The 26,273-nt window shown below is 40.2% G+C and overlaps 1 protein-coding gene across 5 annotated transcripts in view; it reads left to right on the top strand.

The window, feature by feature from the left end:
• Positions 1-1,654: 1,654 nt before the first annotated feature.
• The window catches only part of POGLUT3 (protein O-glucosyltransferase 3), a 30,030-nt gene continuing 5,411 nt past the window's right edge, over positions 1,655-26,273 (top strand). For 2 of the 5 annotated variants that reach the window (XM_038155831.1, XM_038155820.1), the window contains exons 1-8: positions 1,655-1,877; positions 6,723-6,920; positions 7,289-7,575; positions 8,353-8,569; positions 9,913-10,109; positions 11,073-11,267; positions 12,299-12,403; positions 13,248-18,936. In XM_038155831.1, coding sequence (XP_038011759.1) covers positions 1,655-1,877; positions 6,723-6,920; positions 7,289-7,575; positions 8,353-8,569; positions 9,913-10,109; positions 11,073-11,267; positions 12,299-12,403; positions 13,248-13,373 — 1,548 coding nt within the window. In that variant the 3' untranslated portion in view covers positions 13,374-18,936. Of the gene's footprint in view, positions 1,878-6,210; positions 6,309-6,722; positions 6,921-7,288; positions 7,576-8,352; positions 8,570-9,912; positions 10,110-11,072; positions 11,268-12,298; positions 12,404-13,247; positions 18,937-26,273 lie in introns of those variants that run through there. The other 3 variants (XM_038155841.1, XM_038155859.1, XM_038155850.1) reach the window with 3 other exon arrangements.

Raw genomic sequence — 26,273 nt, 5'->3', positions numbered from 1 at the left:
GACAGGGATGCAAGAGCACCATCAGGCCCTGATCCCCCCCACTCTCCCTGCCCATGGACACCATTTCAGGCCAGCCTGGAGCCATCGGTGCCCCACTGATGGCATAGGTCATTGGTCTCTGTCTCTCCTCTGCCCTCCCTGCTGAGTCTGGCCCTATCTGCAGGCTGACAACCCCACGACAGGCAGCTATCCCAGAGCGGTGTCTGACCCTGATTCCCCTCACAGGGACTGATCCTGATCTGCAGATTGATGTCCCCGCCTGACCTCACCCCTGCCCTGTACCCTGCAACACTACACAAGTTTTTCTCTCACCTGTTGGGAGTATCAAACATGGTATGTCAGTGGAGATCTGTGGCTATCTGAAGTGAGGGAACTGAAGAGGCTAAAGACAAAAGCAAGGAGGAAACCAGACTTGATCATTCCCCCTTCAAGGAACCTGTTTTTCATGGTCTGTATGCACAGAGACTTGAAGTTCATGTTATTCAAAACCAGGCAGAATTCATTTGTGCTCTCGTTGCTTTGCATGTGAAAATCCAGGCTTGCCCAGAAGCTTGATTTAATTCTCCTACAGCCTTGCAAGCCCTCCCATCTACTCATACCTTGAAATACTTCCTAGCAGCAGCAAATGGTAAAAATGATAAAACAACCTTAGGAGACAAATCATTGGAGTTTTACCCTCTTTACTTGTAACCCGACATTTTAAATCCATGAATTTATTTTGTGGTTACATTTTCTAGAGGATAATACTGTGATCCGTTTTTCCCCCTCACCAAGCATCACAGCACTGATGAGAGCCACCAGCAGCATCTCACCCACAGACCTCAGGAGCACCTGGGCATGGGTGTGTGTCTGAGCCTCCTCTCTGGACAGGGAGCTGACAGGGAACCGTGTGTCAGTGCGTCCTAACAAGGTCCCTGCTCTGTCCTTCACTTTAAATGCAATTGCTATGGGAAATCTTAAAAACAGTGAGGAATTTCAAATTATGTTGGGTTTTTGGACTTTTTTTTTCCTTTTACAGCAATCTCTGTACATCAGCTGACACAAGGCAGCAACAATAAGCTATAAAGACGATTTTTTTTTCCTCTCTAAATTCCAGGCCAGCTGTTCAGCTGCCGGCTGAGTTGTATCCTAAAGCACAGGTAACGTGCTCTTTGAGGCGGGCCGACACACCCCCCGATCACCGGCTCCTCAGCGCGTCCCGCAAAGCGCCCACAGTCAGTGAAGAAAAACCTCTCGGGACAGGCAACGGCAGACCAGCGGCTCCGAGCCCGCTCCCCGCTCTCCCACAGTGCTGTATTTCCCGCGGCTCCGGGGAAGTTCCCCGAGCCCGCTCCCGTGCCTGAGCCCCGCGGGCAGGGCCCGCTCCCGCCGCCGGCGCGGTCCGGCGCACACGGGCTGGGCTGGGCCGGGCTGGGCTCTCACCCCCCGACCTCCCTGGGGACATCGCGGGACAGCCCAGAGGAGGAGAACCAGGAAAGGCGGCGACGGATTCAGCCGCTCGGGGAAAGCCCGGCCTCCGCTCGCCTCCCTCCGGCTCTACCCGGCCCCGGCGCCGTCGGGCCGCCCCGCGGGGCGGGGAGCGGGCGGGGGCTGCGCCGGGCCCGAGGAGGCGCCGGACCCCGCTCCGAGCGGGCGCGGTGGGGGCCGCAGGGCGATGGGGGGCCGCGGGCTGCTGCCGCTGCTGCTGCCGCTGCTGCTGGGCGCCGCGGGGCCGCTGCTGCGGGCGGCGGAGTCGGCGGAGCCGGCGGACCCCGTCAGCGCCGAGCGGAGCCTGGCGTGGGGCCCCGGGCTGGAAGCGGGGATCACCGTGCCCGTGCGGTACTTCTACATCCAGGCGGTCAGCGCGGCCGGACGCAACTTCTCCCGCTCCCCGCCAGGTACCGTTCGTGTGCTCCAGGGCGAGTAGGGCCGCGGAATGGAGACCCTACCCCGGGCCGCGGAATGGAGACCCTACCCCGGGCCGCGGAATGGAGACCCTACCCCTGGCCGCGGTTTCGCCGCAGAACCTGGCTGGAGGTGCCCAGCCCTTGCCCTCTTTCCCTCCTCCTTGCTTCCTTCCTGCCTTCCTTTCCCCGTTCCGTGCGGTGGCTGTGCCATCGCTGCTCCCGGGCTGCCCCCCGCGCCCGGTCCCGCAGCGCCCGGGACGCGCAGGATGGCAAGCGAAGCACATGGTCAGAGCCTCCTTTCTTCTGGTGCTGCCCAGTGTCTCCTCTGCTCTCACCAGCAGTCTGCTCTAAACAGTATGGAATTTACAGCGAAGAACCGTAAACTCAGAAAGAACGAGTGTTCCTGGAGCTAGTGGACGTAAGATCCCAGTACACAGCAGGGAAGTGGTAACCTAATTATTTTTAGTGCTGCACACACACCAGTTGCTTAAAATTTCTGTCTCAGTTAGCAGAGCCCTCTGGGCTCTGTTATCCTACTGCTGTTCCGTTAAGGAGTAATTTTCATTTGTTGATTACTCAGCACAAGTACAAACCATCCCATGACACTTCTCCTAAGGGTGGGAATTGGGTTTGTTCTTGCAGGCCAGTGGTATGATGCCAGTCAGCTGTTTGCTGCTGCAAGTTAACTCCACGCACTCTATATAAATAGTTTAAATTTGGAATAAAAATTACTTTTGTGCCACAGATTCCGTAGTGAAGATAACCCTGAGATAGCCCCAGAGGAAATACTGTGTTGCTAATTTACATAGGGTAGAAGCTGCTTAATTTGCTGCATATTATTTATCATTCACGGGGATGGTACTGAGAGGGCAGCTACTAAGTATGCACAGCCTCTTCATGTCTTGTTAGTTAGAAAGCTGCTGCTTGCAGAATTAAGGAGTAGCCATATATTATACAGGCTATGTCTTCAGTCTGACAGGAGCGTGGATATTTCAGATGTTTCAGGTCTGGGCTTTCTCCATCTGCTGCTGCAGCTTGGTGCTGGATGTCAGCGCAGTTTTGTAATTGCAGTCTAGAATGTGACTGCATGCTCACTGCCAGTGGGGTGGGGGCTATTAGCAGCTGCACAGGGAGAGCCCTGGGTTCAAACAACAGGTTGCTAAAGGTGAAAAGGTGTGAAGTTCAGTTGGATTCTCATGCTAGTGTAAGTCCTCCAAGATAAACTGGGAGGATATGGGTACTGAGAACCTAGTTTTGATCACAGTGTGTTTGTGTGTGTTCATATTTATGTTAATAAATTCAGCATCCCAGGAAAGTTTCCAAGTCCCAATGCCATCTGGCATGGAGTGATCTCCATTCATCCCATGACCTGCTGTGGCCTCCGGTCAAAGACAGAGCATGTGTGCTGCCAGCAGGGAAGAGCTGCTGCCTCGGCCTGTGCTAACTGCTGTCCCATGCCAAGAATTGTTTAGGAGGGTGCTGAGGGTCCTTAAAAATATTAGTGGTAGTGTTGATCATATTCCAGTGCATGAGCACTGTTTAAAGTATTCATAGAGACCCTGGCTATAAACTTCTGTTCTCTAATGATTTAAAATGTTCAAATCTGTAAAATGTCATTAAGAACTACAATTAACAATATTCTTTCAGGCACTACTCTCAAACATAAACTAAAAACATCTCAAAATATACCTGTTGAGATAGCAAAAAATTGACATTATCACCCCTATGGCAAAACAGGAACACATTGATCAGAGCTACAGTTAAGGCATCACTTTTGTGAAATGTGTCCAAATCTATTAAATTGGTTTTTGTGTGCATTAGAATTTCAGTCAAGTGGGTCAGGACTTACTGGGATCCTTTATAAAACTTGTATAGCATAATAAGTAGATTTTAAATCCAGAATTGTTTTCTGAATATCTAGTCTGGTGACCAGAATTGATATGCAACATTGCACATTACACTGGAATTTCAGCCCGGAGGCTGTAATTGTTTGACCTGCCTTTGTAGGAAGATGTTGAATGATGCAGAATTTATTCTATCCCTAGAAAAATTATTTCAAAGATTAAGAAAATCCCTGCTGAAAATACAGAACTTTCTTTTAGTGTAAACTGCATAGACTTTTTTCCTTTGGCTACTTGGATAAGCCTTATCCTTCTTTTCTGCTAGGTTTTATCCTAGGTTTAACAACTGCCAACCATGTCTTTATATACCATTGACCTTGATAAAATCAGCTGTTAACCGTTGCTCAGATGATACTGTGCTAATAAATATTTTTCAGGGCCTCCCAGATGTTCTTGCAGGTTTCACCAAATGCTTTCAAAGCAGGGCATGCTTCTTCCAGCTCTCGTTCCAGCGCTGCAAACAGAGTTGTGCATTTCAGTTCACTCACCTTCATACCTGGGCACCGCAGGACCTCCATTTGGGTCTTTGGTTACGAGGATCCCTGGGCTTTTGTGATGGTCACACACAAGACCTGTATTTGTTTGTTACTGGATATATACTCATGCATCCAGCTCTCTGAAAGTATAGGCTAATAATTCGTGTGTCTCTGTAGTGAGTCCGTCGATTTTGTGATTTCCATCTGTGAAAGTATCCAGCAACAATTCCAATAAAACAGTTGAATAAAAAAATCTTCTTTTCAGATATTTTAATTTCTCTCAGCATACATGTCAGAAAGAGGATGACTAGGGTTGTTCTGTTCTTCTCTAGCAATTTGCCTAAATTCAGTATCTTGTTACTTTTTCTCTCTTTCCCTCCATTTTGTCACTTGTTCCTCCTATTGTGGCTTCCCTCTTTTGCAAGCTGCACAGAAGAAAAAAAATGCGTAAAGAAGGTGTCATTGTCTGGATTTCTTAAAGCATCCCATTTTCACTGTGTCTATATTTTTGCATCTCTTTAGTACTGGGAAATTATTTTGTACTTAAAATGCTGTCCCAGATGTTTTCAGGGTAACAGAGAAATACTAGTGCTGGTGATTCAAAAAGGACACATTTTTCTTTTGTAATTCGTTTTGATTGGGAGAAACAAAAAAACATGAGTGAAAGTACCATGGTAACTTCCTCCAAATAAAAAATAAAAGTCAGCAAAAAGTTGTCATGATCAAATATACAGTGGAGGCCTTGGCCCCATTACACAATGAACATTGTAAATTACAAACAATTTCCTCCTGTGAATTATTTGTTTCCTCCAATGAATTATTTGTACTTACATGAGATACTCAGTTTCGTTTTTCTTTCCCTTCACTTTCAGTGGAGTTAGCTTTTTCCCCAGAGAACTTTGTTATCAGTCGCTTCCCTTACCAAATGATTCCTATGTCTGAAGTGCCACCAGCTAAACCTGACGTATCCTTTGGGTAAATCAAGGGCTCATCATGTCTAGAGCAGGACGTACATAACCAGCAGGGGAAAAGACCCATTTAGTTACTTCCTGCAGGAGAGGACATAAAGGACATAGAATTCAGTAATATTTGACTTCTGATTTCACAATATTCACTCATTTTTTATGACAGCTGAAAACTTACTTTTCTTCAGTGGGAAATCACTATACCCAGTAAGAATGGTGTTTAATGAAATGGGTAAAAGGAGACAATGATGTGATACAAACAGGAAACAGTTTTCTTTGTGAACCTCATGACATACTCTGGATGTGAATACTTCTTCATCCAAATAATACTGGGTGTTAGTCATAGGGAGAGGGTACTTAGTTGAAGTCAGCTACTTTGAAGCAAGTTTAAAATGGTGGTTGTGACTTGCAGTGAGCTTTAGAGGCAGAGATGTTCATTCCTTTGAGAGAGTCATTTAATCTGAATATTCTTGCACAGTATTTGACTTGAATCCAATTTCAAGACCCAGTGATCTAAGGAAGACATGATTAATCATTAAAAGAGTGGTACTTACCACAGCAGTGCTTTTATTTGTGGATGCAAAATACAGAGTTAACTTTGACATCTCAACCATTTAGTGCTGTTGGGACATACTCAGATTTTAGTAACATCTTGATTTTATCTGGGTTTTTTCAGTTTTATTTATTTCTGTATACTACTTGGTGGTAGCATTAATTGTGTTTGTTTGGTTCATAATGCTTAGACTGTCACACTTAATGAATAATTTATCCCCCTCCTTTTTCTTTATTAATACAGTTGGCAATGACCACTTGTGATAGAACTAAAGACTATAACGGATTTATGTTTATGCATACTCATATTGTCCATAAATTATTCCATATCTTAGTGCATTAATGATGAAGTGCTGGTGATCATTAAGCACAGGTCAGACAGATGTCCAGGGAACATCTCTACTATCATTCTCTTATCCCTGCTTTTCAGTAGCTGGGACTTTAAATGTGCAAGACAGTCAGCAGCAGCCCAAAGCTGAACAATTTGTATGTGACTCCTGCATGCTGCAACTGCCTTTCCACAAGCTGGCAAGTATTCTTTTCTCCTGTTACTTTAACTTGGTTTTCTGTCTTTCTTACTCTAGAGGAAATAATTGTTCCTGAGAGCACTAACTTGAAAATTTAGAATAAAACCTAATCTTGGCTTCAAAATACTGTTAGCCTTCTGTCTCATAATCAAATATTTAACTTTTTATCTGCACCTGCAGGTTTTCCATTTAGAGGTGTGCAATGACTAAGAATATATAGTAGGATGATATTTCATCACTGGAAACTGGTTTTACCAACTAGGGGGTTTTTTTTGTATAATAAAAAAAATTGTAGTGAAAAATAAATTAAATTCTGTGGTCTTAATTCAGTGGAGTTTGCTCCTTACCTTTATTTACTAGATGTAATTCTAATAGCTAAAAGTGATTTTGTCTGGTTTTATTTTCCTCTTGCCAGGAAGAGCACAGTTTAAAGTGGTAATTAAAGCACTTTCTCCAAAAGAAGTCACCAGAATTTACACACCTCCGCCTTTGGATAGAAATGATGGTACATTCCTTATGCGGTATCGGATGTATGGAAGTGTCACAAAAGGCTTAAAAATTGAGATACTTTATGGTGATCAGCATGTGGCTCAATCACCTTATATTTTGAAAGGTAAGGGTATTTTTTGTCATAATGTAATGTGTCAAAGTTCTGAATTGGGGTATATTTGAAACTGGGTTGTGGTAGCTGTGGACAGCTCAAACAGTTCTGAATCCCTCGTTAGCTTGGCAGGTTCACAGAAATGGACCTTCACTTAGCAGAATAATTTCACCCTGATAACACAAAGTCTTGTATTTCTGAAAAGAGAAGAATGTTACTCTTTTTTCAGTTACACTGTAAAATTCCAGAAATTATAGGAAGGATGATTTCCTAGGAAAACTGTAGAAAGCATGGTATAAAAATGCCAAGCCACTGTAATGTATAAATTATGTGTGCTGTAGAATCACAAATACAGACTCTGGGTGCTTTGTTTTCCACAGAACCAGTTTATCATGAATACTGTGACTGTCCTGTAGAAGACCCTGAGGTGTGGCAGGACATGATGTCCTGTCCATCCCAAGAGCCTCAGATTACAAAAGACTTCATTTCATTTCCCACCATTGACCTGCAGCGAATGCTTAAGGAAATCCCAGCAAAGTTCAGCCAAACAAGAGGTGCTATCGTTCATTACACTATCCTGGATAATCGCATCTACCGACGCTCCTTAGGGAAGTACACAGACTTCAAGATGTTCTCCGATGAAATGTTCCTGTCGCTGGCCAGGAAGGTATCGGTTTGGATCATGTCAGACTATTAAGGCAATATCACAGAACCACAGAGTGGTTGGGGCGGGAAGGAACCTCTGGAGAGCATCTAGTCCAACTTCCCTGTCAAAGCAGGTTCACCCAGATCTGGTTGCACAGGATCATCTTCAGGGTGGGTTTTGAATATCCACAGCCTGTCTGGGCAGTCTGTTCCATAGCCCTGTCATCCTCACAGTAAGGAAGTTTTCCCTCATATTCAGATGGCACTTCCTGTGTTTAAGTATATGCTTGTGTCCCCTTGTCCTGTTGCTGAGCACCATTGGAAAGAGTCTGGCCTCATCCTCTTGACAGCTGTCGTTAAGATATTTGTGGGCATTGTTAAGATCCCCTCTCAGTCGTCTCTGTCCAGGCTAAACATTTTTAAATATGGCAGCACTGCAATTGTTGTTGTATCTTCACGTGTATAATTCCTGAAGTAAGATTTGACATTCCATCAAGACAGCACAGGGTGTTAGGAGTGATGTGTGGGGACTGCTCCTGGCAGTAATGAAAATGCTTGGAAAGCTCCAAGGGCTAAGGCCCAACTGGGAGCTGTTTTGTGGCCTCTGGGTGTTCTTTTCAAACTTGCTTGCAGGGCAGAAGCTTGGAATTCATGCATTAAGCACAGCTAAATCTATAAACTATCCGGTAGGTGTACTGAGTCTGCATGACATGAGGGAACTGAGGAATAGATGTAGGAGTGATGTAGGAGTGACAGACAGCTTCTCTGTGTTATTGTCCTTTCTTGGGTGCACATTTAGGTTCATCTTCCTGACGTGGAGTTTTACCTCAATGTTGGAGACTGGCCAGTTGAGCATCGCAAAGCTAATGATACACCTGGGCCTGTTCCTGTCATCTCCTGGTGCGGCTCTGTGGATTCCAGAGATATCGTCCTGCCAACGTATGATGTAACCCACTCAACTCTGGAAACGCTGCGTGGAGTCACCAATGATCTCCTTTCCATTCAAGGAAATACAGGTGAATTATAGAGACTGTGGATTTAAAAAGAATTTGTGATTTCTGTTGAAGAAGCAAGTTGCATTCAAATGTGTTGAAGTCTTCAGTTAAAAGTGCCCTGCGACACAGGAATACAAGCAGCTCAGTCTTTACAGATTGCAAACACTTCTCAACACTGCCACTAAGCAGGTGTATAATGTAGAACCAAAATTTAAGAAGTCCAGTTGGCAATAAATGTGAATTTTACATTAAAGGTATCCAGAAGATGCCTACTGTGACCTGGCAGAGGAAAACTAAATGTAATTAAAAGGCCTTTTTCCACAGTAAAGGGCTCAAATATATTTCTTCTAATCAAACACTAACCCTTTTCCTGACTGTCTTGTGGCCCAGTGTTCTGTTTACAAAAAATTAATTTGTATCCTGAAAACAAGTAAGCTGATACTCTGCTGCAGCCTCTTTCAAATTAAAAAAACATTGTCTGTATGAAAAAATACCTCAGAGTGAGATCTCTTGAATTGCTTTTCTGGCTTTGAAAGAGGAGTCAGCTTTACTGACAGGTGTCTTCCTCCCCCTCAGGAAATTAAAGAATACTTAGGTATCGAACAAATGGCATAAGCAATACCTAAGGAGTAAAACTGGAGTGGAAAGTTACTTCTTTTTATTTAATTAGTTCCCAGTTCCTCTTTTCTTTGTTAGTTTTTAAATTAAATATTTCAGTTAAATGATCAGTTTGAGGCATTGTGTGTTTGCTGATTTAGTACAGCTGCTTTTCCAATTAGGAGACAGTAAGAGACTACTCCATTTAGTAGGTCCTTTAGGGAAATTTTCAGCAGAAAGGTGAGGAAGGGCATAGTTAATGCAGTAAGTAGAGATTAAGTCTTTCAGACTCTTGCTAAGTGTTTAGAGGACACAAAATAGCCATTTATTTTCTTTTTTAAGGCATCATTAAGTGGTTCTTCAAGGACCTACTAAATTGGTGGGTAACAGAGGTGGATTTTACTAAAGAAATTAGGTAATTGTGGCAGGCTTTATGGATGGAGAATTGCTTTAATTATTAGCATTTTCCTTACATATTTTATTATAACCCCTTAGGTAGCTTTAAAGCTAGTTGAAGTTATTGAAATACAAAATTGATGAGTGTAAAAGCAATTCTCCGATTTTCCTTGTGTGAGTTTCTCATCCCAAAATTCAAACCAGAATTGGGAGTTTAAGCCTGTGATTAATAAGTGGTTATGGGAAACCATGCCTGTCCTACCATGTCTCCAAGTGTAATACCACTGCCAAACCAGGTTCCTTATTTGCCTTGAACAGATCCTGAACATTTCACTGCTGTTTGCTTTTGTCTTATCACTCACTGCTCATAGGCCCCTTCTGGGAAAACAAAACGGAGCGGGCTTTATTCAGAGGTCGAGACAGCCGAGAAGAACGTCTCCATCTTGTCAAGTTATCCAAGGAAAATCCAGAACTACTAGATGCTGGAATAACTGGATATTTCTTCTTCAGAGAAAAAGAAAAAGAGCTGGGGAAGGCTCAGCTGATGGGCTTCTTTGACTTCTTTAAGGTAGTAATCAAATTATAGTTTCAGATTAATGTTGCTGTCAAGTTCTTAGCATCTGAAAAGACAAGGCTTACTTTTGTTAATTCTTTTTAGTAAACAGAACATTTATGCTGCTGTAGGAGCACGGGTCTATGCCAAGTAGATAAACCACCTGTGATCAATGTCCTAGTGTGACACACTTGTAGAGAAAGCCAAGAAAGACCTTTAGAGAGACATCTTGGCTTATTTTTATGTTTTAATAGACTGAGAAATTTGATTTCTCACCATCAGGGTTTCTTTGATTTGGGGTAAATATGAAAACAATGGACACAACTTACAGCCATTTCAAGTACACTGTGGATGTCAGAAAGAGTCTTTGTAGTAACAAATTAGAAAAGTAGATGAGTGTTTTTGTTGTACTCTAAGATACAAATTCTACTGCAAGAGAGATATAAAAAATAAGGGGACAGAGTCCTGTGTAAAGCCATTATAACATATAGCAATTGAAATTCTGTTTGGAAGTTCAATATTTCAGAAATGCTGTAACAGCCAAGAACATCTGCCAAAGCAGTACATTCATGGTTATTTCTAGTATTATGTTTCAGCTTATTTTATATAATAATATGTTTCAGGTTATTCTGTATAATAATATTAAGTCAGAATAAATTTACTCTGTTTGAATTGAAGTATAGATTAGTTTTATTTCCTTCCCTGCTGTAGCCCTTGCTCTGTCCCAAGACACTTCAATAGGCAGCTCATGTGACACAAAGGTTCTTGACTGTCAGCCTTGTGTTGGAAACAAATCCTTTTTCCATTATGTTTCCATAAGACTATGAAACTACACATGCTTAATGCTGAAACAAGTTTGAAGATGAAAATGAATAAACATGATTACTTCTTGCCTGTTGAAATAATAATTTATACAGTCATTGTTCCCATTCTGATACAAAACATTTCACCTTTTTTTCTTCTCTCTTCACGCTGTAGTACAAATACCAAGTGAATGTAGATGGCACTGTAGCAGCTTACAGGTTTCCATACCTCTTGCTGGGTGACAGCCTGGTATTGAAGCAAGATTCCCAGTACTATGAACACTTTTATATTGGATTAAAACCTTGGAAACACTATGTTCCAGTTAAGAGAAACTTAGAGGACTTGCTAGAGAAAATAAAATGGGCTAAGGTAAGTTCCGTTTTTGATTCAAGTTCAAAGTGATGAACAAACATGTAAACAATTTATCTTAATAGTCTCTTTTTTTGTATTTACACACACATATATATATATATATATATATGTTGCATGAACTCTATTGAGATCCTGGACTAAAGTAAGTACATTTTGTTGTTAGTATAAAATGGGAAGGCCTTATTTGAAATAACCATCTCTATTTAGGGCAGTACTTAAGTGTTCATTTTAAGTATGGGCAGAAGAGTTCATGAGTCAGAGCCTTAGCATACTGACTAAGGTAATTGTGAAAGAAACAACCAGATTCCTAGATACTACTTAATTAATGCTATAGCTTTTTTAGGCCCTGACTAGAGCAGAAGTTGCTGCATGTTCTGTTTGAATGTACAAAAAATTGCTGCTCTCAGTAATATGCTCAGTGTGAGAAGCTGGGATCCTGTAAGCAAACAGATACAATTCAGTGATTGAAAACACCATTTGTTCTTTAAGTCAAAGTGCTGTTAAGGTTAAAAAAACACAGGAAAAGTTTCTTTTCTGAGAGTACTGTAGATCTACCTAAGGAATCAGAGGAGAGTACTAAAAGCTTTGCAACATAGACCTAAAAAGCTTGAGAATAAGTACATGAATTCATGCAGTTATTTTTAAAAAGAAGACCTTGAATTCCATTGCATTGGACAGGACAAGAGCTGTGGTTTTGTCCTCTGTAAAACTAAGTAGGTCTGGGAGATACCAGAATTGATTTTGAAGAGGCTTGTGGCTTGGACAAAATGGTAGAGCAGTAATCAATTGAGTTTTCAAAATTGTACAGTTAGTCATGTAAGTTGTTATTGGTAGCCCTGAGGTAGCAGTAGTGACAATAAAAGCAATCCAGTATTTTTAAATAAATCTGCAGTTTTAATAATGCCTTTTCAATCTACCAGTAATTGCAGTTAATTTTGCAGATTTGAATAGCCCATTTAATAAAACTTCTAATGCTAGTCAGGCTTTGAGTTGCTCTGTTATTCATTTGTTTCATTTGAATTTTCCAGGAAAATGATGAGGAAGCAAGAAAAATTGCTAAACAAGGACAACTAATGGCAAGAGAATTGCTTCAGCCTCACAGGTTTTATTGCTACTATTATAAAGTGCTCCAGGTGAGTACAATAGATCACTTTATTACTCTCCCCCCAGCTGCTACTGATGCTACAGATTTCATATTCAGTCCTTACTTAAATCAGTAGCAGACACATTACTCATAGGAGATCAGTGTGAAGAGCTTTGCTAAACCCTGCTTCTTCATTAAAGAAGCTACCTGACATAATAGTTATTTTACAGAATCAGGATTTTTTTTTTTGCTCCCATCCCCAATGAGCCCTGTCTTCATTGTCACTTGGTATTTGGTTTCCAGTAGATCTCTGTAGGAGATAATCTGTATATCCAGTTTTCTTCCTTTTTCCTTTCATACTTCTCACCCTTACATCATGAGCTACTCTACTACAAAACAATGAATATATGGAAAAGAAGTTCCAGAAGTGTGACTAGTAGAGCGTGGGGGATGAAGCAGACCCAGTAGTCATTTCTTCCTTAGAAAATGCAAATCTCTAGTGAACAAAGTTTCTCCTCTCTGAAAGTATCTTTTTCCTGTACTGCTGTGCAGTTAGATGTCAGCTTCACCAGCCAGAGGTTAACACAAAAGATGGAACTGTTCAGTGTACAAAAATGACATTTTTATGCATTATCTGCATAAAGTGGTTAGGCACAAATGATAACAATATTCAAGTTACCATAATAATAGGCAGAAACATGAAAGGAGGTTTTCAGAGGCAATGTAGCCCATTAGTAGGTGTGTTACAAAGACACCTTGTGCAGAGATTGTGAACAATGACATAAGGAGCCTGGATAAAGGTAGGCTTCTAGTGGAAGGGAGGAGGAAAATTCTGCTTCATGAATTATATGTTGGTGCTTCTAGCATTCTTAAATATTGTTTACATATTTCAGAAATATGCCGAACGCCAAGCCAGCAAACCTGAAATACGGGATGGAATGGAACTTGTACCTCAGCCTGATGACAGGGACTCAGTGTGCAGTTGCCACAGGAAAAAGCCTTTAAGGGAAGATCTATAACTGTACTGGATGGAGAAAATTACCCACTTAAAATGCAAGAATAGGAATTAAGCTGTGAAATCTAAGACTCTTATGCAGTAGCAGACATTCTTAGTTATGTATTCTTCTTGTATTTTCATACCCTTTTTCCTGCTCATTCTGATCTACAGTGTTGGTTCCCACAGTTTTGGCTCCATGACCACCACCAGACAGTCTCTGAGCCTGCAGTGAGGAGTGTCTGGGGGATTTGTTTGATGTACTGCATCACCAGGAAGCAGAGCACAGAGCTGCTCGTGTTCCAGATGGGACCTATTTACCAAAGTTTTGTGAGGAACTAGGCACCACAAAAGATCTTGCCATGAGTCAGTGCAAGTTATTCTAAAGGAGCATTTGTGATACATTGAAACAGTGTCATGATTATTTCATAAAGTTTACCTCAGTGTTAGATTGTTTCTTGTATACAAAACAATTTTTGAACTAGACAAAGAAAATGAATATTTCAGATTTACAGATACCAGATCTGGTCATGCTTTCAAATTATTTTGTGGTTTATGACAGGTAACAGACAACATGATATAACACTCATCAGTTTTAGAGGGAAATAGAAAGAAGGGGGAGAGATTAGAGAAATATGTTTGTAAGCATCATGGCTGTGAATCACCAGAAATAAATGTTGCTTTAAAACAGACTCTCTAGCTATCACAGTCACAGTGCTTTGGGTGCCAAGTCATCACTCTGAAAACCTGTTCCCTGCCAGTGACTGTCTGTAAATGTAGGCACAGATCCACAAAAGGACTTGGGAATTTCAGGCCATGGGAAACACTGGTGTCTTAGTTCAACAATACTGTCCACACTATTCTGGACTACGTGAAATCTGAAATTTCTTAGCAGAGTTTTAGACCACCTAGGTTTAATTCTTGTGTCTAGGGGTTAGAGTCCATGTAAAGCAACTGGGAAGCTGGTTGTCCTCTTTGGTTTAATTCAAAGCCATTTTGTCCAGAGGGTGTCCTAGCTCCAGACTGGACAAGAGGTTTTCATGTCTTCTGCTGAAGTTCATGTGCAGCCATGAAGCTAGCAATGCAAAATTCACAGGGGCAGAGGGATCTGGTCATACCTTTGTGATAAAGTCTGCCTTTGGATGGTGTAGAAGAAGAATCCTAGTCCTGGATGCAACTCCAAATACCTCTGTTGATTTTTGCCCAAGTTTGTCTACTTTAAAATGCATCAATAGTCCTGGAAGGAGACACAAATACCAAGACCAGTGGCCACAAGCACCCATTTCTGTGTTTCCATCTTGGCTAATGCAGCCTGCCTGAGCAGCTCCTGACTCACTACAGTCAGATAAAAGCTGTCATGGATACCAAATTGTCCCTACACTAAAAAGAATGGAGATGTCTTCAAGACAGTGGACTTGTCTGATTGATTTGGTGAACAAAATTTAGTGCTCTACACATCATGCAGGCTTCATTCTTGGTTCTATACTGCAAATTACATAAAATTTCTGCATTAGAACAGGAAGAAAGGCAGTATGCCAAATATGGAAAGAACTTTGGCTTTCTGAAGAGGTTAATGCAACTGTCCATCAGTCATTTATTGCATTATGCCAGTTAAGAAAAAAAACCTGTATCATGTTGCTCTACCCATAATCTTCTTTGTTCTGGTTCTAACACTCATATTTATAGTGGCTGCATTTTTATTTAGCATGAAAACCAGTCCTAGAACTTCAGGCTATAAATATGTGTTCGACTCATCTGACATAAAATTTTCTACATCGAAGGTCAGGAACAGGTTCCATTGCTGAAGCTGACACTCAAGACTGAGTATGTGCTCTCCTTTTGTTCCATGTGTACAGTCATTTTTACTGTATTACATGATCTTATTTTGGGAAATTACCCATTATGTCATGTGCTTTTGATATTCACCAGTGTTTATGGAGGTGGTGCGCTCAGCAAAGGCAAGTGAGCATAAAAGATGGTTGAACAACAAAATTTCCCACATATTTCAAATCAAGAGTCCAAAAGTGATTCATTTATATTTTTTAAAATGGGAGAGAATAGGGGGAGTCATGACACATATTTCATGGTTCTTTAGAAATACCTATGTAGGAAAACTTGCCTAGCTTGAAACAGAAGTCTTTCAAACTGAAAGAAGAATCAGATAAAATTTAAATTATGAATATAAATAAATGTGAATATTTTATCCCTCCTTTCTTCCCTCATAAAAAAAGGAAAGAAATTATTCTTAATTCTTTTCTGCCAAAAAAGTCCTTGCTTTTGTAATAAGCATCACTTCAAAGCGAAGACTAGTTTGTCAACAGTGCCTTACAGATGCTTTTGTAGCTCACAGGCAAGAAATACATTGAAAAATATGACTGCCTTCATCTTCTTGCTGTAATTTAAAGAATAGTAGAGAGATGGTGGAACTTCTGCTACAAGTCCATAGTAATTTGAGAGAATCTGGTTCAGTTTATTGCTATAGCTCTTCCAAAGGTAAAAGAAGGTAAGGCAAAGTCTCTCTTCTTTCCGTTGGTGCTGCTATATGCAATTTAAATTGTAATGAAGAACAGTCATAACAAGTGCTCCGCCAGGCCAGAGAAGGTGTTCAGATCTATGTGAGTTTGCTAAGAGGATGATACCCATCAGCCTGGTGTGTTACAGGAAATGCTAAATATTGAGTAGAGCCAGGTTTTGCATGTGAAGTTGTAATACATACATTTAATAGAATTTTTAAGTGGCATACATAGACTGGTCTTTGTATTATTCTGTGGTAGTTCTTGAGCAGCGACTGTTCAAAGGTGTAAAATTCTCTTCTTGGTGGTAATTTTGGAAAACTGCAACCATACCACAGTACTAAATATTGCTATAGTAATTTCAGTTTTTAAGTAGAAAGTCAAACCTGTCCTGTTTTTGTCAGGGATTTACCAATGATGAGGCAGGTTTATTTGTTTGAAATAGTATGTCCTAAAGCCCAGGCCAATGTTTTCAAACAGAGGAATCTGCAGAGAAGGGGTTTGACATCCAGAAATGTTGGGAAGGCAGAGTCTTTACCTAAGATTCTTTGTTTTCAGAATTCTTCAGCCTTAATAGTGAACCTTCATATAGCAAACACTGCTTTTATGTCGTATGTATATCCTAATATATTTGGGCACCCACATTTGGAAATACCCAACCTCAGTTTTGTCTTGAAATGAGAGCTAGTAAATCCTGATTTGTTGAACATAAAGGAGATACAGTTTCATATATACTTTAGACTGTGGTTTTTTTATATTTACCTCAAGATCACCAGTGTACTGGTTTTGTGGCAGAATTGTGCCAGGCCTGCCTTGTAGATTCGTAATTTAAAAAACCCTATAATCAAAGCTTGTCTGATGGAATGTTAGATTCAAGCATCCATGCTGGGAAGAATACACCCAACACTTATTACATTACAAAGTAAATTATTTAGTTAGGGAGGAGAGCTGACAGGGAAAACATACATCACCTGTTGGAGCACGTCTGTGAAGCTTGCAAAGAAACTATAATAAGGAAAAGAAGCATTATATAAACCTATGATATTATCAGCTCCTTTAGCACTGCAGTTTTGCAAAAATGTTGTCTGTAAGGGTGGTGATGAAGTTAAAGGTTTTATATTAATATTATTTAAGTTCACAGGATTTAATGGCTAGAATCTTCTTGTCTGTGAGAAGTTTTATAGCATTTTAATGAGGCTATATGAGTATAATGCTTGAGTTTTGAGTGCAATGCTTCTGTGTTGAGTTGTTAATAGGAAAATCTATACTGCAGACAGTTACGGCGCTAATTTTGGGTTTTGCTGTGAGAATAAGGGAAAAAGGAATATTTGCATGTTTGTTTGAAGTCATTTTAAACATCTGTAGCACATCCCTTAACTGAGTCCCATCGTGTGAGCAGTGATAAGCAGGAGGTGTGCTAGCAGGAGTGTGGCCAGCAGGTCAAGGCAGGCGTGCTTGGCAGTTGTGAGACTGCAGCTGGAGTCCTGTATTCAGTTTTGGACTCCCTGTACAAGAAATACCTTGACAGCATGGAGGAGGTCCAGCATGGACCACCGAGGTGATAAAGGCAATAGGGCACGGGGTGTGTGAGGACAAGCTGAGTGAGCAGGGTTAGGTCAGCCTTAGAGAGAGAAGACACAGAGGGACGCGGCAGAAATCCTAACAACAGACACCAGCTGCATCATGGGAAATTCCAATTAGATAAGGGAAAAAGAATCCTAAACTGCTATGCCCAAGGAGATGAATCTTGGTCTCTGTGACCTCCAGATGTTCATTATTCTATGAACTGCTTTTTAGTCACAGAACAAGCATTTGTCTAGTCGCATAGCAGGAGGATGAACCATGAACCCTGCTCTTGACTGTCTCCAAGAGGCAACACTGTACCCTTTCTGTGCTGACACTTTTGACACTATTCATGGTTATGTCTCCCTTGATAATACAAAGTTTTGCACGTATTTTTGTGTTGGCTTGTAAGGCTATAAAGTTATATATTAATATTAATTATACTTTTATAATATTAATATGTATAATATAATAATTTACTTTAGCAATATACATTATCACAATATATCCTAGTCATGCAGTACACAGAAGATTTGACAGAAGTGAGATACATTGATTTGGCATTACAGGCCTGGACTGAAAGTGCAAGACTCACTCTTCCGAGAAGCTGCATATATACTTTACAGGTATGAGACAATTGTAAAATATTGTGAATACAGTTATGAACCATCAAAGGAATTGATTTTAAGCAGCCAATGAGAATATTAATGTATCTAATAAGTTATACATATGTTTGAATGCTAACATACTCTCTAGACCACTGGTGAATGAGCATGACATATTCCCATCTCAACTCCCAACACTAAAAAATCAGTCAGGATCCATCTGTACCACAGGTTTGCAATATAGTGTGGAGAGACTCCAGTCAGCTCAGCAGAATGCCACAAGGGCCTACCCATACAGGACATGTGAGACATGATAACCTGCCTGCTGAAAAGCCACAAAGTACCTTATCCTGGATAGAACCTGTCTGAAAGAAGATCAATGCAAGTTGTACTTGTCACACTCAACTTCCCCTGTAGTTTAGGTGACTCAAAGAGGTCATTTACCATTAGCAGATGATTTTGCCTATCTTTGGGTCAACAGTAGCCACACTTTCAGCTATTCTTTGTCTCCCAAAATGCCCAGCCAAGCTGTTTGACCACTCCAGCTGCAGAGATCTGCCTTCTCATGGCTGATACCCACGATAAACTGAAATGGTTGCTACCGCATTAATATCCTAAGGGTCCAACACCTGATTTCATCTTGCACGTTACTCTCACCAAATTTTTCACTGTTGCAATAGAAAGGTATTTGAGTATCTTATTAATTTTTACATGGAAATCTGCTCTCAAAATGAAAATAGGTTAGAATGAAAACTGGGTTTTCTTCCAAATGATGATTTTTTTTTTTGCTCAGGACCATCAGCTTTTAATTCAGGAAGAAGGTAGTTTTGTCAGCACAGATCATTTCATTTGATGAATGAAAAGAAGAAACATTATTATCCCAAACCAAACAAAAACCACTCTGCAGGTAAAAGTTGTTACTCTTTTTATAAAAGATGCCTGTTACAGATATGTTGGTATGTTCTTTGTAATGAAGGCAAAGCACGAACTGAACTTTATAAGCAAAATAAGCTTGAAGGGATATTTCAGGAACAAACTATTCTGTTTTACAGTACACTGATAGTGATCTCCAAAATTAGATAATTCAAAACAGTGAAAATTACAGCCTGGATTATACAGTAAGATTTGCTAAAACACAAGAAACAGAAGAATCAAGAAGATATTGTACCTCTGACATAAGCACTCAAGCAAAATCCTGTAGTGAAGAGATTCAGCTCACTCTGCCAAATGTCCTGAAGTTTATCTAGGCTTTTTGGCAAGGTGAGTTATTTAGAAAATGTCAGGAATGTATGTTACTGATAGAAGCTGCATCTCTGCCAATAAATTCTGCTTTCTTCCGCCTTAGGAGCAAAGGAATTTTAAATGTGGACTAACCCTCACTGACAAACTCCAGCATGCCTTTTCACACTACAACCATTCCATATTATTTAGACCTTGGTATTTCCTCTATTCCCTGAAAGATTTATTTATGTCTGTAAGGTAACCAACAGTCAGACTGATCCCAAACTTCTGTAACTGAACCTGAAATGTAGGTGTGAATTTTAAATACCTGATTTGTACTAAATTAACTTTTGACTCTTTAAAAACACCAAGCATTTAAAGATCACTTAGATTATGACTCTCTGGTAGAGATCACTTAGATTACGACTTTCTAACAATTGTTAATATTTGGCAATACTTAAATACAGGTAGTACGTAGATAAGATGCAGAATGATCCTCAGTATTCCTTGTGAAATAGTTTCCAAATTCTGATTACCTATGGGATGGCAAATTTCCCTGTGACAAAATGTTGTCTCAAATCAAAATATTCCCAAAGATCCAGAAAAACTGTGACTACATAAGACTATAAGACTATACATAAGACTATATGTATAGTGAATTGTTCCCTGGAACCATTAATAGCTATTGCTTTACTCTTTTGCAAGATATATGCATTTTATATGTATATATATGTATATATATTTCTCTCATTGCAGTTCCATTCCAGTCACAGAAACACACACTATCAATGGGATCTTTTATTTCAAAATGGAGAGAGACATGGGAAAATTGGCTTTTCCCTGTAAAACTTGAACCGATCAACTCAGAACAGGCAGCATGTTCACTTAAGATGCCAATTTGAATGAGGTCTCCTCTAGGTTTCCTCCATCATCATATGCCTATCCTATGAATCTAATGAAATAAAAGCTTCAGGAAGTCCTTCATGAGCACATAGCTCTGGGTACCATCCACAAACTCAAGCCTTTACTTGGATCGGGTGATGACTGAACTACCCTCATATGCAGTAGATGTTTTCTCCATTCCAGTCCCAAGTCAGAATTACCCCAAAGCCAAGCAATTCTTCTGCTCAGAAGTCACCACCTTCAACCTTCTCGAGCAGCTATGGTCCACTGTCAAATGTGTTTGCTATATTTAATATCAAGTTACACCCTGCCTTGATGACATGCAGTAATGCGTAATTGTTGTCAAACTGGATCTGTTAAGTAGGTTACTGGGTGCAGTTGTCACCAGTTCCTTGATGGATTATCTTGTTAAAGAAGGCCATTAAAAAAAAAATCCCTTTTGGTGGGGAATACAAATTATGTTCACATAGAAATGCCAGACTCTGGTCCCATTAGAGTAAACAGCATGTGAGTAAACAGCATTTTGCTGAGTGCATTCAGATTTGTAACAATGGAAAAGGTCTTGAAGGTTACCTGATCCAATGGAAAAATTAAGGGAAAAGCACCAACTTTTGTTCGTAGATAAATGAAAAATTAGCTTGCTTGTCTTTAGGTTTAAGACAGAGGACATCTAAATCCAGCTGAGCAGTTTCCTATTTCTAAGAACTTGATAGCTTAATAATTTGTCCCCTCAATCAATTCCCTTGAACCACTCCATCATTTGCCAAGAGTAGCTAAAACTCTAAAGCAAATAAGAAATTATATGCATAACTGGCAAAGCTATGGAGATGAAATTTAGTTCCTTGTCAGTTAGATTTATTTCTCATGGTTACACCATCAAGTAAAATTTTAACAACCTTGCTCAGATATGAGGAGCCCAAGGAATGTGGAAGATGAACTGTCATTTTCAGGGCAACAGAGGCAACATCAACACCCACTGCACTCAAATTGGCCCTTGACAATTGCATCATATCAGATGGCAGTCTCCTACTTGTTTCTGAGAACTAAATGGTGTGTTCCTGAAAAATTCTTAGTTCTATAGAAGAAAACACGTTATGATACTGGTCACTTAAGTAACCCAATTTAATAAGAAAGATTCAGACTTTTTTGGGGCTTTTCACTTAAAATGGTCTGTTTTTTACTGCAAAACTGTGTTAATTAACCATATTATTAATTTTGGACGTGTTGAAGTGGATCACTATACTACATTATCCCCAATTAATAAACGGTTAAAATTTTCCATACTCACCAATTGCATGGGAAATAAGCATTTTCTGAATAAATAAATATATTCTGATAGTGCTCAAAGACTTAAAAGAGGTTGCCTGAAAAGAAGACAGAATGAAACCAAGGTAAGGCTCCCTTTTACACAAAATATTGTATGTTCCATTGAATCTAAACCTATAAAGTTTCTCCTCTTCCCCTTCTTGAAAAAAAATCATCAAATCATGAAGGATCAGTAGTTCACTAATTGCTGAGACAGATTTTCCTTTGGGAAAGAAAGCAGGCAAAGCAAACAAATCATGAGTTACGAAACTAGTGTTTCACTTCACAGGAACACTTGCTCCCGTCATGGAGCCAGCAGGTATTCCCTTGGCTGATACCTCAAGGTCTGAGAGCCGTGACAGCTTTCCTGGCACTTCCCCAGGACCAAGCATTCACTCACAGTAGGGAAATCAGCCCCTGTATTTTCATTTAAACCAATGCTTACTACAGGGTCCTCTCTGTTTTTCCATGGAACAATGCCATATATTTCTAGTTACCGCTGCCTTATTTGTATATTGCACTTATATTTGTACTCTCCCTATATTGTCAGACTAATACTTGTCTGGATTTAGCTTTGCATTTTAATTTAATGTTAAATTACATGTAATTGCTTTCTGTAATAAATTTTAATTTGGAGTACTGATGGGGATGAGGGCCTCTGGCAAGAGTTGTCTCTCCTACTACTGGCCTGAGTAGTTTCAAAAGCTATCTTGTGAGCATAGTTGGGCCTGCTTTCAAACAGACTTTCTATTACTTTCACAGCTTTTTGATCACTGTTTCAAAGTCTTTGTCTTTGAAATCAAGTTGCAATATCATCAGCAAATCTAGGGTGTGTTTTCTCTTGTGCTTTATGTCCTCTTCTTCAGTCAAGGATTTTGAAACTCTTTGTTATATAAAAGGCAACAGGTTTTGTGGAACAGTATCTCCTGGCTTAATCACTACAGGCATTCTCCTCTTTTATTTACCTGATTTTATCCATCTAGCTGATCTAACAGCACTAACCATATATAAGAGGTTTATTTTAAAATTAAAAAAAAACTTTACAGTTTGGTTTGTTTGAGTGGTTTTTTGCCTGTGATAAATTAGATAATACAGGATAATATGCTACATAATAAGAAGGATTAATAAATTAAAATGAAATAAAGCTTCTTCTTTCTCTGATACATTTAAAATTTTCCAAATTACCTGGGCTGGATCAGCAGTGTGAATATGATAGTTATCTCTCAGGTCTTCACATTACTGACAAAGGAAGTCCAAGTAGTACACATGCTGCTACCATATCTAACTGGTCACAGGCCATCCAGAAATCAACGTATTTGTTTGCTTATCTGGTAATCTCTGATTTAAGAAACAGAGATTCTGCTTACTTACCAAACTGATGGGCATTACATATTACATTACATTGTATAAGAATACTATTGGACATACACATCCATTTTAGAATGGATCTATTGGGAGATTGAACTGCATGTCTGCAACTGTCATTGAAATCAGTGACAAATCTACTTTGCTGGCAGTAGGTACTGTTTTCTTCTATTATTCTTCAAGTAATTGGATATTCCGTCAAGGAAGATACTCACCAATGCTCTCCTTCCTGAATGTTCTTGATGCAACTTTAATTTAAACTCTAGAACTATTCAGTAAGAGAAGTAACATACCAAACAAATATAAAATTGTTGAAAAAATGACCGAGAGTCACTCCCTGGCAGCCACCAGACACCCTGGGCCTGGAGCAGACAGGGCTTGCTGTGGGAGTGCCAGCTCCCTGTGAGTCACCCCGTCCTCTTGGCTTGATCCTCAAAGAAAAAGGTGGATTTCTCCAGCTGGTGGGAACCATATTTGTCAAGCCATGACACGAGTTTCAGCTTATGTTGCAGCTTACCCCTGAGTGCCAGGCTGAGGGGAAAAGCACTGTGGAAAGATACATGGACTCAGAAATCTAAATGGGGGTTAGTTTCATTGCTCAGGGATGGCTTTCTGTGATCTCCTTGAAAGCTGCCAGTTGGAAGGGACCCACAAGGATCACAGAGTCCAGCTCCTGGCCCTGCACAGGACACCCCATGAGTAACACCATGTGCCTGAGAGCCCGAAATCGTGTGTATCCCAGCCTCAAGGATGATCACAGAACTGTTCCAAACTTTCACTGGTATCCCATTCACCTCTCATCTCCTTTAGGCTCTCTCTCAACAGACTGTACCCAAGTCTGTTTTCTGGACCAGCTCTTGTGAAAGGCCATTCACAAACCTGCTCCTGCCTGCTTTGCCTTTTGTTATTCCTGCTTTGCCTTTTGTTATTCCTGGTTTTTTTTCCTTCTGTGCACGTGTTTTGTCTTTAATTCACAGTCGTGTACTTACAGAGGTCACTCTTCCAGAAGTGAAGACCTGTCCTACATGCTTGCTTGTCCATCAGATGACTCTAATTCCTCAATCATACACATATCCTCTCTTATTACTTAAAAAGGAGGAAAAGAATTCTTCAAGGGTCACAAGTAGTTACTTATAGCTAGAAAATAATTAGCTTAGAAAAGGATGTGGATGTGATGAGCTAATTTTATTTAAAAAGTTGTGTAGCACTAAAACATTATTTCCAGAGTACCTCTGTAAATTCTAAGCTGGAGAAAAAGAGCTGAGTTTCATCCAGTGGTTATTTTGAGGAAAAATAAATTCAGGGGTCTAGATGCTCTATTTCAACCTGCTTTCTATGTAGTGAATGTGGGACTGTACTTTATACAAACTTCTCTGTAAAAGCTTTTTCACTATTAGCCTATTCTAATATAAAAACAAACTATTTCTTCTAAAAATGCGTTCAGTTTCTCTTACATGAATATAATTTATTAGACCATTTCAAGTTCTAAAATTATCTACGGTTGGGACGGGAAAATCTGTTCACAGCTTTTTTCCACAGCAGTAAGTTAGAAAGACCTTTCTTTTGTATATTTGCACTTATCTGCAGGGTGCCCATTCATTCCTTTAAAACAAAGAACCTGCAGGTGTTAGAGGAACAGATCTTCCTCTTCTGGTGAGGAGCATTTACCCCCAGGAGATGAGGGCTCTATGAGTTAGGGAGTGCAATGCAAAGTTAGATACATTCTACTAGTGCCCTGTTGGGTTCCACTACTGGCTGTCCCACTGCTTTGTAGTCGTGGCAGAGGGTTGTAAAGTAAGGCTCATTACAGTAATTTAAATCAGACAGTTATTTTTGATTGCCCCCAGTCTTTTCTGGGTCCCACAGTTACGGATGCACTGTGAGGCTGAAAACAACTGAAACTGCGATCCAAGGGAAAACAAAGCTGAACATCAAAGTAAAGACAAAACTAAAGGGAAGGAAGAACAGAAGAAACTAAGCACACAGAAGGCAGCTGTCTTTTAATTATGATGGACTGGAGTTCATTTCTTACAAGCCACTTGAAAGCTGCTTGACAATTATAAAAATATTTATAGGCCAAGTTGACTTCCTTTACTTATTCTTGGGAGACTGAAGATGCTGTATTCTTTAGGCAGCTTCGTCTGCCTGCTAGAAACCTCACTATGCTTTGCAAGTTTTCCAGTTTTTCTACTACAGGGCCTAAACCTGATCAAGAGCCTGTTTCTGCAAGTACTGCCAAGTAATTCAAGCAGAAAATTCACAGTAAAATACATTCTGACTTAATTTCTCAGTAGGATGCAAGCATTACAGATCATTATCTTTCCTTGCAGACAGAGTTGCTAGGTGTTGCATCAGATACTGTCATCAAAATCAGGCTAGGTACTGTGAGCATCACTTTACCATATGGGGAATTCTCTGTGGAATTCCTTCTGGATGCACAAAATTGCCACTGCATGAAAGCATTAAGAACATTGGCATTCACTAAATGTGTTCAGCAAAGCAAGTCAAAGTGGATAAAACTAGATTCATAAATCCACAATCTCTGCAGTGCTAACCACTCTAAGTCAATGTTACTGACTTAGGGGATTTGTGGGGTTTCTACTCTTACTAACCCACAGCTTTTTTTTTTTTTTTTTTTTTCTTTTTCTTCTTTTTTTTTTTTTTTTTGCTTTTTTTGCTTTTTTTTTTCTTTTCCCTCCAGCTCAGTCCTAGTTTCTCTGTTGATTTCAGCCACACCTGATTCTTATGGCAGACTCTTAGTGGCCAGATTTATTCCACCTGTCTTTGGCCCCCTGGCAGAGATACATCAGGAAGGAGCAAGAGTTGCTCAGGGTTCTTTTGTAGTCAGCAGGAAGAAACAGGGATCTCTGTGGGGCAGTTCATATCTTGGCTGTTGTAAAATTGCTCTGGGGAAGAACCTTTCCAGCTCTGGCAGCTACAGAGGGAGCCTGTGGAGTGCTCTGACTTGGGTGCTACAGGGATACTTGAAAAATGGTATGAGGTGCTTAAATGTTCTTTTACTGGAAATATCTTACTACATGGGTCTGCTTTGATTGGAGCCTCAAAGGCTCCATTTTTGGAGCCTCAAAATGCTCGTCTCCTGATTTTTGGTGTTTAAATAACATGAAAAATCATAGTCCTATGTAAATATCTAATGCTTTGGGGGTATTAACTAAGTATTATGGCCACCACACCTGAAATGGCTGGAAGGAAGCTAGTTTATTGCCCAGATGTCTGGCATTTTTACTAAATTTCTGCTTTTCTTCTATAATGATTTGATTTCTGTCTCAAACCTCTTCCTCCTTATTTAACTTTGGGTTATGCACACAGTATCGTTAGTATACCTCTATTCAAGTATAGACAAGGAAAATGAAGCATTAGGCACATCTATGCTTTTGAATTCCTCTAAGGATTTAACTGGTTTTATTGTGTTTTTTTGTTGGCATAGGG

Source organism: Motacilla alba, chromosome 1, assembly GCF_015832195.1.
Source record: "Motacilla alba alba isolate MOTALB_02 chromosome 1, Motacilla_alba_V1.0_pri, whole genome shotgun sequence".
Lineage (NCBI taxonomy): Eukaryota > Metazoa > Chordata > Aves > Passeriformes > Motacillidae > Motacilla > Motacilla alba.
Note: the sequence above shows the minus strand (reverse complement) of the source record. Positions and strands in the feature narration are given on the sequence as shown.